General features: G+C 46.5%; 2 protein-coding genes across 2 annotated transcripts; both read left to right on the forward strand.

Annotated features, from left to right (window-relative positions):
- Window positions 1-3,300: 3,300 nt before the first annotated feature.
- On the forward strand, window positions 3,301-5,260 carry LOC133025991 (homeobox protein Hox-A2a). The gene is made up of 2 exons (XM_061092795.1): window positions 3,301-3,664; window positions 4,275-5,260. Exons 1-2 carry the CDS (start codon window positions 3,301-3,303, stop codon window positions 5,000-5,002), a joined length of 1,092 nt encoding a protein of 363 aa, XP_060948778.1. The 3' UTR covers window positions 5,003-5,260.
- A 3,800-nt stretch (window positions 5,261-9,060) lies between these two features.
- Window positions 9,061-10,442, forward strand: hoxa1a (homeobox A1a). The gene is made up of 2 exons (XM_061093034.1): window positions 9,061-9,673; window positions 10,069-10,442. Exons 1-2 carry the CDS (start codon window positions 9,067-9,069, stop codon window positions 10,440-10,442), a joined length of 981 nt encoding a protein of 326 aa, XP_060949017.1. The 5' UTR covers window positions 9,061-9,066.
- The last annotated feature ends 2,002 nt before the right edge of the window (window positions 10,443-12,444 follow it).

Genomic DNA, 12,444 nt, shown 5'->3' on the forward strand with positions numbered 1-12,444 from the left:
GGATAATAATGATAATAATAAATCAAATACGACAATCTATGTTTATTCACTATTTATGCACACATAAAAAGGATTGGAATTATTTGCCATAATTAACATTCGATATTCTACAATAAAAAACAAAACTGCAGAGAAAAGCTACTCAATGTTTTTTTTCTATCCTCTTGATTCGACGTGGAGAAAACTCGGGTGGCCCTCTCCCCTCCTCTCATCTGCGTGGGCACATCCATAATAATAAAAGAAAAATGTCAGCCGGGCCCTTCTGGAGATCCTGCAAGAAGACAACAAGCTAAATGAGAAGTCGTTTGAAAAATAATTCCCTGATATGTGCAGTCAGTCAAATGCGGGCATGGCGATAAACAGGCTGGACTGGAATCATGGCGGGTCTTATTGGTCTCATTACTCCACAGATTTACAGATGACAACGTAAAAAAAAAAATTCCAGGATGGTTACAGCAAAGGAAATTATAAGTGGAAAACTAAAAACCTGTACGATATATTCCTTTGTGCAATTTACTGAAATGAAAAGGCTGTGTGGAAATTACCATCAATTTATAGAATGTAGACTTCTGTTTATGATTTGCAGCCGTTTCATAGTATTTATGAATTTCCCAGTCCAGACCCACTTGGAGAGAAAATTCTTCTATTGTTGTTGTAATATCATTTAGATTGGCTGGGGAATTTAATTTGTGTGGTTTTACGCAGGGGTTTCTGCCATTCTTCTCAAATGAGCTAAAAAACCTTTTGTGCCATGTTCAGTTTTAATGACTACAAAATGTATTTATGTGTGCAGTATTATTTGTTCTCACTGATTTTTCACCAAGAACCAATTTACAGCCCATCTGATTGATATAAGAGGACATGGACATACTAACCCTGACATATGGTTAGCAGGGAAACCTAGAACAATTGAACCATGGTGTGTCAAAGCAGGGGGAAAAAAAACTGATGCCCTGAGTATTTCTGCATCCATCACACTCACACACACACTGAGGAACACACGCACACGCACACACACGTATACACAGCAAGGCACTGATTTGACCCATATGCGCCATTTACGCAGGTAGGGCAGACACACCGCGTTTTAACCAAAGCAAGGATATGTTTTTCTTTCATTGCATTTCTATCCATGGGAAAGTGCTCCTAAATCACTCCTGCTGTAAAAGACAAGTGTGTAGGACAGGCTGGGGTCCACTAAAAGCCGCCACCCACTCCTCTCCTTGCACACAAAGCCTGTGCGTAATTCCAAAAAAGCCATCCATCTCTCCCCCTAGCAGCTCTGTCCCTCACCACACGATCTGTTCCGTGCACAAACCAGCACGTCCAACCGAAACGACAAATAATATATTGGGTAAATACCAACTCACAATTCAAAGATAAAAGCCAGGTGGAGAAGCTTCACCCTGTACTCACCGATGGCGCATTATCACCTCCCCCCCAAAAAGAAAATGGTCGCATCTTGTGGAGCTTATTTATCTATTAAAACATCCCTCCAGCGACAGCCCCGGCTTTAACTGCGAACAGAAACGGGTTCTAATCTGAGTGGCCAGTGTTTCTCGCCGCTTCCTGGCTGCATTTGATCCGGGGGAGAGTTAGAAGCCTTAAATGTGTTGTGAGGGCACCGAGCTGTCAGACCTTTTGGCGAGTAAGATTGATCGCGCACAGGCTTCCAGGACTCTTTGTTTGGTATATAAGCAACAAACTGAGAGAGAGGCCTACCACTTCTCCTCTTCCTCTCTCCTCTTACTTACCAAGCCATATTGTTTTTAATGCTTTATGAAAATACAACATGTGCTGCTTGACGAATAACATCCCAAATATGTCTTTCACAGATTATTCGGGAAGAGCTATAAAAACAAACGCTGCAGGGAAGAGCCATTCAATAACAATTCCATCTAACACTATAAATGTACTCGTTGTGCACGGTCGATCATAAATGTGTTGGTGTTTGCTTATAGTTGCAATTCCAGGTATAGAGCAGATACTGGAAATACAGTGGGAAGCCTCTCTCTGTATTGCAGCCACTGTGGTTCCAGAAAACACCTCTGCTGTTACCTTTGAAATGTGTCCCTTTCAAGGCGAAAATGCAACAATTCAATAAATATTAGGATGATGTTTAAAAGAAAGAAATAACGATGACATCTTGCTGGTGGAACACCTTTCAACTATTGCAATCACAAAACAAAGAGTTCCTGTGTGTTTGATCCTATAGCCTTTTGGGGAATGTGCGCAAACAAGGGCGCGCATGACCTCCTTTAAAAATTCGAGCTCATGTGGAGTAAACGAAAAACACCTATGTTTTAATATTCCATCTTAACAACCGAGACAAAAAACCCCAGCCTGTAATAAAACAACAGTGATTATGAATGCGAATGTTTGCATGAGTGTGTATCTGCTGCTAAGTTCCCCTGCACTGTTTGTAAACGTTGAACTGCTGTCAGGGGATGAAATGGCCTGAACGTTGTCATATCCGTCAGTATTAACTTAATGGATGGGCGTTTTATTGCAACACATGTCGATGGATGCGCAGCATATTTCATTATAATGCACCTCTAAAGAATCACAGCTATGGTGGAGACCACACTCATAGAGTGGGGCTGAATTTTTTGGGGTTTGTTTCTGTCGAGAAGTCTCAATATCAGTTTTTTGGGGTTTGTTGCTTTTTCACCCCTGGAGCCTGCCTCTTGCCTAAATGAATAGCTACTGGTGTGAACTGTGTGTGTGTGTGTGTGTGTGTGTGTGTGTTAGTGTGTCTGTGTGTGTCTGTGTGTGTGTGAGTGTGGTGGGGGCGTTCTCCACTGACATCCTCAAACAATACGAGAAAGAGGAGTGCACGAATCCGCGCACCCTAGGCTGGGCTCCTTCCCTGTAATAGTGAGCGTCAGCCATTCTTAAAAACACACATTTTGTCGCTTAGTGGACTGGACTGGAGGGGCAGAGAGGAGGATAAACTGAGCGGACAAATATGTAAATAAAAACAGTCGTCTCCCAGCTGAGCCAGGCGTTCTTCATCCGAGTTTTTGGATCAATCAGGCAGACACTGGCTTCTTTTGATTAAACCCCAAATTGTCATTGGGCAGAGGTAATCATGTGACAGGCAATTCGGTCCAATTTCAGACTTGTCTCCATGAATTCCATAGTTTAATAGTAGCTCGGTCCCCATACGGCCGTAATCAGTGATATAGAAAAAAAAACCACCACGAGATTTTTTAATGATTTTTTCTTCCGCGTCCTCGCTGAGCCGCAACATTTATAAAAATACGCGTGCAAACTTTCCTCGGCTCTCAGGGAGCGGAGATGAATTACGAATTCGAGCGAGAGAGCGGTTTTATCAATAGTCAGCCGTCGCTTGCTGAGTGCCTGACATCTTTCCCCCCTGTCGCTGATTCATTTCAAAGTTCATCAATCAAGAGCTCGACGCTTTCACGCCCGACACTGATTCCTCCTCCCTTTGAGCAGACCATTCCCAGCCTGAACCCGGGCAGCCATCCGCGGCACGGCCGGCCCAGACACAGCCCCGACGGATGCAGCCAGCTGCCCACCGCCTCCTTACCCCCGGAGTACCCCTGGATGCGGGAGAAGAAAGCCTCCAGGAGGAACCACCTGCCCACCTCCACCGCGACCACCCTTTCCAATGGACCCGTGTGCTTTTCCCCAAAAGGTGGGTGATTTCTGCAGCACTTTCTACTTTTCTATTTACTATCTGTTGCTATACGTTTTAGCCCTGGGGCCCTTCCTTTAAAAACCACAACAACAAATACTGCTCGAATGGTTCCGTTTTGAAAGATTTATGGCCATTGTGGAATTGTGTATGAATGGAGGAAAAAAAAAGTTTGGGGTAAAGTTTGGATGATGCAAGATGATTTATTCCCCGAGTCGTAGCAGAGTTTTGATGTGTGACAGTAATGAAGAGTGATCGAGTGCCGTTGCCGAGGAGGGCAGCTGGAGCATTCATTAGTATCCCACACCAGCCTGGACCTCAGTGCTTTTATATCGCACCGTGTTTTGCTTCACGCTGAACATATTTTATGCGTAAATCTATCTGATGGGTATCTCCACGCAGGGGTGATTTCTAGATAAAGGGTGAACAGGTTTATGAGATTGGGTCAGTAGCTCCAGCGGCCATTTTGCTGCAGCATAGTGCATGAGCCACATTGTCTCTCTGGTGGTTTCAGACAGCCTCGGTGCTGGATTCACGGCCGCTGGTCGGGGTTATGCAACTGTTCTGCCCTGCGTATTAATCCCTCGCTATCATGGTGCTTGTTTTCCAGGCTCGCCTGAGATCGTGGAGAGCGCCGGGGGAGGAGGGGGCTCTCGCCGGCTGAGGACGGCGTACACCAACACCCAGCTGCTGGAGCTGGAGAAGGAGTTCCACTTCAACAAGTACCTCTGCCGGCCGAGGAGGGTGGAGATAGCGGCGCTGCTGGACCTGACCGAGAGGCAGGTTAAGGTCTGGTTCCAGAACCGGCGCATGAAGCACAAGCGGCAGACCCAGAGCAAGGAGAACCACAACGTGGAGGGGAAAGGGCCGGGAGCCGAGGACGGCATCCACAGCGACGAGGAGGAGGACGAGGCCCCCCTGTACGAGCGGAGCGGGGCCCTGCTGGAGAGAGATACCTGCTCCTTTCAGAACAACTCCCTCGGCTCCGCGCAACAGCTCCACAATGGAGAGGCCATGGGCTTTGCTGCTGCGTCGCTGAACAGCAATGACAAAAATCTGAAACATTTTCCCAACCCGTCACCCACTGTTCCGGGCTGTATGTCAACAATGGGCCCCGGCTCTGCGTCTGGCCCGGACAATGGCGACAGTCCCCCGGCCCTGGATGTTTCTATACACGACTTTCAGCCTTTCTCCTCGGATTCCTGCCTGCAGCTCTCCGACGCGGCCTCGCCGAGCCTGTCAGAGTCTCTGGACAGCCCCGTGGACATTTCAACGGACAGCTTCTATTTTTTCTCGGAGTCCCTAACTACAATCGACCTGCAGCATCTGAACTATTAAACCAATCACAATAACTTTGATTTTCCTTTCTCTTGGGACATTAAATATCAGGCTACGATGGTGTAAACTCTGATGTTGTTTGTATATGCGGCAAATTTATTCTGTTGATATTTGACTGGCGATTAATTCAAGGTAAGGATGAAATTGAATCACTGAAGTAGCTCTACTCCAATGTGGCTTGTATTTACCATATCAAAATGATCTCTTGGAATGGAAATTATGAGTGTATGTGAATAATATTACAATATTAGGCCTATGGAACCTGCTCATTTTTATTTTTGTATAGCTTCCAACGTCTTGGATATTTTTGTTAGAATACAATTAACTTGCTACGATCCTTTTCTCTCTCTGGTGTTTTCTGAGTCATTTCTTTTTCTATTTACAGGCTGAATACTTGTCGACTATTTGAATTATTCATGTCGAAAAAAAATAATAATATGCAAAATAAAAGAAGTAGGGCACAGGAAGATAGAGACGATATGCAAATTCCAACAACAAGTTGGCAATGAATATAAATAGTCGGGCGCCGCACTGAGTTGTGAAGGCTCACACTCGTCTGAATTGTACCTTTATTGTATAATTTAATTTCCAGTTATATTAATTTTGTTAGGTGATAGATAGAATACTCTGCCTCTTCATGAAAGAACCACAAAGAGTATATTTAGTTATTTGAAACTTTGGAGGTGAACTTTTTTAATTGATTATCAGTGCAATTACTATAAAATATCTGCAAATTAACTGTTAATTGGTAAATTATTGATGCTAATAATAATAATAAAAAGAGTGTAATTACTTTTGAAAAGATTTTTTTCAATTTTTTTTTTTACAACAGTCAAGTAAACTTTATGCCGTTTATAAGGAAACTGATACAAATTATTTCCGTGTTCACCCTCAAACTTTAGGAAGAAAAAAATGCATATAACGCCAGCACGGTTCTTCAGCATGACAGGGCTCTTAACATTGTGTGCATGTTGCAGGCGAATACCGGAGCCATGTTTGCCTTCAGGAGCTCATAAATCACTCCGTGGCATGAATGAGGCGGACATTAAGGAGACCAATTGTGGCGTAATGTGCACAAATAAAGCCCCACTTACATTTTCATATGGGACTCCCCAATTCCTGCGCTAAAAGGGGCTGAGTCTCTGCGTGCGTTTGGTAATAATTCATTTTTATAGCTTGTTTAAACACGGCTCCTGGCTCGGCGACAGCGGCACCAGTAGCAGCACCGCTCGGGCTATGAGGCTGCAACTCTTTAGCCCGTGCGTAAAACTATATCCGAGTCCAACCAGACTAGATGAGATTCACTAAGAATAGTTCACGTAACTGGAGTGACGATCATTACTATTGGCTTATACTTTATCTTAACAGATTCCATTTCTTTAGGGGACTTACCAACACTATTGGAGCCTCAGTTAGTGTTAAGCTATCTTTGAGTTCAATATAGGATTATGATTGCTCTTGCCCTATTGTATTGCGCTTGAGTTGACTTATTGGAATCAGTTATTAGCCCATGCACAGTTTAACTTAATAGGTTTACCCACTCTATGTGTGTGAACAAGAAAAACCACCGGTTGCGACACATGGCCAACATGCACCGATCGATTTACAAACTCATCCATACGTGCGCAAATTCATAAACTCCGTGCGTCCAGCGGTTTATTGAATAATCTAGAAGCCATAAACAGCCCATCGACTGGCTGAACGTTAGTCTATATCGCATGGGCAACTGGAGTGTGTGGGTCCAAGCAGCTGTGTATGTGTGTCTAAGGAGTGGGGGTATATAGGGGTAAAAAGAGGGGGCTGCTCCTGCACCATGCACTGCTTGACTACAACCACAAGGGCCGGCATAACCTAATCATTCCGAGACAGCGCGCCTATTCTGCGCACATGTGCTCACACAAAGAGCCAAGAGAGCTCCGAGGCAAGGCCCTGGCGAAGTTTGCACCCAGAGACAAGCGAGACAGTGGGTCCTCTGCGCCCACTCGGCCACAGAGGCAGCTGGGAAGACAGGGGAGGAGGGGGGAAGGAGAAGGGAGGAGGTCTGTGTGTGTGTGGTGAGTGGAGGGGGGGGGGTGAAGTATTGACCCCTCTGCGCCTTTTATAAAAACTGGTGGGAACTTTGCTCTTCACTTTCTGTGTATGCAAAGATGAAAACTTTTCCATCTATTTAATCATACGAGGATTAGCCTATTTATTGATCCACATGGCGAATACACAATGAATACAGATAATAGAGTACAACTATAATACTTGTATAATAAAATTGAATAATATCTATCTATCTATCTATCTATCTATCTATCTATCTATCTATCTATCTATCTATCTATCTATCTATCTATCTATCTATCTATCTATCTATCTATCTATCTATCTATCTATCTATCTATCTATCTATCTATCTATCTATCTATCTATCTATCTATCTATCTATCTATCTATCTATCTATCTATCTATCTATCTATCTATCTATCTATCTATCTATCTATCTATCTATCTATCTATCTATCTATCTATCTTAGTTATCATGTAATAATATAATATCAACAACATTGAATATTTTGCGTTTGACCACATGCCACCAGAGGGGGCGCTCATCTCACCACCCGACCCTTATTTCCTCCCTCCCTCCCTCCTCCCCTCCTTCTCCCCTCCCCTCTCTTTTCCTTCCTCAGTGAGAGGTTGGACTCGCTGCTGCATGTCTCCCTCCCACGCACACTCTCTCTCCCCTTCCCTTCTCTCTCCCTTCTCTCTCCCTCTCTCTCTGCTGAGCGCTCGCCTTTCGTGGCCATCCATTTCTCTAACAGCTTGATTTGATGAACTTAACAGGATAATCAGCCCACACTTGCACCTCCGGCTATATAGGAGCGCATTATAGCTCCACGATGCATTATCAGATCATTTGATCATTATGTACATGCATAATGAATACACGTGGGGGCAACATCAGGGTATAGCCCATGATAGCAGACCCCGTGACCCCGGCTGAGGCAAAAATTAATACCACATCATCTTAATGTCCAATGTGTTGTCTTGTCGTTACATCACCCGCGCCCCCCCAGCAAGAGCAGTGCCAAACATCTCTAATGCGACCTTGATGAGGGAGGAGCACACAGTTACAAAAGAGCTGAGAGACTTTTCTGTCAGGAGTGAAACCTCCCTGCCTCTCCCTCACTGTCAAACTGGGGAAATATTTGCTGAGCTAATCCCTCACAGTGTTAAAGCGTGAAACAGAGGAATGGGACACTGATAGCCCACAGATAGCCTGTGGCAATGATACACACACACACACACACGAACACACCCACACACACCAGCACACACACACTGAGCCATCCATCCATCCATCGAGGAGAGAATGACACTATTATGCATATGGCAGCATGGGCGAATACAGATACGCAAGGGGCGCGCAGACACACACACACACACACACACACACACACGCACGCACGCACGCACACACACACACACACACACACACACACACACACACACACACACACACACACACACACACGCACACACACACACAAACACACACCTATTCTCCTATAGTCCAAAATAAGCGTACCTGAGGTCAGGTGGGGTCGTCCACTTGCAGAGGGGTTGCAGAGGGCGCAGTGTTAATCTTTCCCCGGGCTGCAGGGCGCACAGCAGGGGGTTAGAAGACCCGTGTGTGTGCCGCTCCCCGGCACTTCGTGCGACCCCGGAGCTGTCCGCCGCCGTTTGCCTCCCAGCTCATTGTTTGCTCGGCCAATACATTAGTGACGACGCGCGTCACCTTGATCGACGAGCGCCCTGGAATTTAAATAGCCACTCAAACACCAATCTGTCACCGGCTACGGGGGATAAGGACAAGTGTCTCACTGGCTGACCCGGGCCCACGTGACAGCAGCCGTTCATTGATATCGGCCTGTGCTCGCACCCCCCCCCCTCCTTCCCCTGATAAGGACAGAGTATAGGTAAAGGTTGGCACGGTCACTCAGGGTAAAGAGGGGAGAGAAGAAGACATCAGAGGGTGTCTGTAGAGATCCCTCGGTCCCGGTAGGACAATGCTACAATGAGCAGCTTCCTGGACTACACAGTGATGAGCGGCGAAGGTGGCTCATGCTCTGTCAGGGCTTTCCACTCGGACCACGGGATCACAACTTTCCAGTCCTGCGCGGTCACAGTGAACAACTGCGGCGCTGATGACCGCTTCATGGCGAGCAGGGCTTCCCCTGAAGGCATCCCCCACCAGCCGGGGTCATACCAGTCTACTGCGGGGTCCCTGGGTCTCGCCTATGGGGCCCACCCGGCCTGCAGCTCCAGTTATGGACCCCAAAGTTTCTGTGCCACGTACAACCCTTACGCGCTCAACCAGGAAGTAGACACCACAGCTGGATTTCCTCAGTGCGGCCCACTGATGTACTCGGGTAACATTTCCTCCCCGATGGTCTCTCAGCATCGCCAAGGTTACAGTGCCGCCCCCCTGGGCCAGCTGCAGTATGCCCACGCTGCCTACGGCGGCGGGCACGAGCAAGCCCCCCCTTTTCCCGGGTGCTCCAACCCACTGTCACCTCTGCACGCTGCCCACCTGGAGGCATGTTGCTCACCGCTGTCTGAGGCTGCGTCTTCTGCACAGACCTTCGACTGGATGAAAGTCAAGAGGAACCCACCAAAAACAGGTAGGTGCCAAGTGGTGCCAATGCCACTGTTACTATCTGTAAAGATCACCTGCTTAAAAGTGACCCAAACTCTAAGGGGTGTGAGAGTGCAACCATTCCAAGTGGTTGAATTCGAACGTGACACTTCTTAACTGCTTGTGCCAACTTCATAATTTGTTTGGCTGTGTTATGTGAAAACACTCAAAGTTTAAAATACATCACATTGCGCCCAGAGGCAAAGTGGCAGCAGATATCATATAGTATAAACATTCATATATGACATCGTGCTTCAAACTGTCATTGTCACTGCTGCGTAAAAGTTGCTCTATGACTCATTGATGTGTTGTGCGTAGTGAACATGCAGGGCAGCTGTCTCTTTTCTTGGAGGTTCACGGTGGTGCTTTCTCTGTCTGCAGGCAGGTCAGGGGAGTACGGCTTTGGAGGTCAACCGAACACGGTCCGGACCAACTTCACCACCAAGCAGCTGACGGAGTTGGAGAAGGAGTTCCACTTCAACAAGTACCTGACGCGGGCGCGGCGCGTAGAGATCGCTGCCGCGCTGCAGCTGAACGAGACTCAGGTGAAAATCTGGTTCCAGAACCGAAGGATGAAGCAGAAGAAGCGGGAGAAGGAGGGGCTGCTGCCGGCCAAAGCGTCAGCCTCCGAGCCGGGAGATCAAGAGAAAACGGACGATGCCTCATCTGAAAAGTCTATCTCATCCCCGTCCACTCCTTCTCCCACATCCTCCACGCTGTCATCCACGGGGGCCGACCCTTACTCTTCCAATTAACAACTGCCTCTTTACCTCTTGGGGCCACAGGCGGCCTGTACATACCAAAGCTCGTGTCCAGTGTATCAAAGCCAAAGTTCAGCTGGATGGATAACTTAGAGTTACCTCCAGAATAAGTTACTGCACTATTTGGAACTTTGGACAATGATATGAACAATTCCTCGGTCATAGATTTGTTTTATATTGTATATTTGGTTCGGCAACAAGGACAATTGCTGTCCAAGCAAATGTAGCTTTCAAATGTGTCCACTTACTTTTGAAATTAGACATTGCGCCAAGACTATGGCGGTGCCAAAAGATATCCAGCACCTTCCATTCACTGGCCTCTGACTGGTGCTGCTGAATGGACCGATGTTAAGTCACAAAGACGCACACACAAACAAATACCTCATATGTGCCAAAGTTGTGCGTCATGGCCACGGCCAGGCTGATTGCACTGGATGTCGTCAATTAGGCATCACACAATCAACGAGATGACCTCGTTAATTAATCGTTATAGAGTGCATTGTTATCGTAGCTCCTTAATCACTGTCACTTCTGTGTTCCAGGCCTGTGAGTCTGTGTGTCGCGACTGTCTGAATGTCTAATTGTGTGAGATTTGCATGATGCGTAATGCTTTCATGTATTATTAGCGGGACGCTGAGTTTTATCAGTCGGGGGAATCGGGCATTGTGGCCATGTATGTCCCAGGCTTGTATCTGTTGTCTATTTAATCCAGTGGATCACATGCAAAGTGGTTTGTCCAGAGAGACGTTTACGGGTCAATCATGAGTATTAAAGTGCGTTTACCTCTAAAAAAATCTTCTTGTGTCGTTGCTGAGGGGAACTGTCTTTGGAGAGACAGAAGCAGACAGACTTTTCACATTAATTTTACGCACAACCTCCACTTATATCCGCCCATTGCAGGGCTATCTCCTTGGCTTCAGCGCTCCAGGAGCAGCTCGTTGTCTCATCCAGGCATCACAGATCACAGAGACTCTCAATGTATGCGGCCAGGCGCGCTCCCGTCCCTGGGGTGAAGCGTTATTGGCATAAAAAACAGCATGTTTATCCACGGAGGAGATGAGGGCGCGTCATTTGAGATGACAACCTCGGCTTATTGAGGGGACAAAAAAAGATTCTCGTATTGATTAAACATCGAGGTTAGGCTATCGACAAGGATGGGGGGGGGGGGGGGGGGGGCACTGGCCGTGTCAGCGTAAACTCCTCAGTTCCCCCAAGTTACATGTAGGTGTCCTCACCGCCACCTGATGACATGGAGAACAGTGAAAAGTTGCAGCACCGCCTGTCACAGCTACACTAACCAACACTTAAATAAGAGCAGTTATTTCAAGAAGCCTGGTTTGTGAATTTGTCTTTAAAGATGTACGTTTTTATATAGATGCATTTTCATAAAATCTAACAATTGTGCCTATAAGCCAGACTCTGAAATTGAAATATTATTTTGTCTGCCACTTTCAACTTTACCTGCATCCCTCTGATGTTTCAAACCAAAGAAAAGGCGTTTCCTGCTTCTGTTGCTATTTTAATTTCTGGTGTGCAGGATGCGAGGCCATCCCGCCATAAAAGGGCAAAAAGACACGTGATTAATGAGCCACGTTCACCTTTTACCTGGCATCTACCTGCAGGAGCTGCTGTGTTGGAGCTGCGGAGCCACGGAGCTGCACCGCTCTGTGTCACTCACTGCAGGGAGAGCAATGAGTGTGAGTTTAAATGGAAATACGTTTTTGTTATATTAATCCAATTTCTGGTCACCTTATTTTCGACACTGTGAACGTGGCGTACCACGTGTTTTTCTGCTTTCAGGACAAAGGCCGCACCTCTAACGAGGTTGGTGGTGAAACAGCACAGACCCTCATTGTGTTGTTTCGGTGTAAATAGAGAAGGATGAGACGTTGTGCAGGAGCCTGAATGTGTTAGTCAGACAAATCTGAATGAGAATGAGGTGATGGAAAATCTCTCATTCACAGAGAAAGATAAAATCATGATGTCTATTTCTTCT

This window comes from Limanda limanda, chromosome 19 (assembly GCF_963576545.1).
Source record: "Limanda limanda chromosome 19, fLimLim1.1, whole genome shotgun sequence".
In the NCBI taxonomy this organism is placed as follows: domain Eukaryota; kingdom Metazoa; phylum Chordata; class Actinopteri; order Pleuronectiformes; family Pleuronectidae; genus Limanda; species Limanda limanda.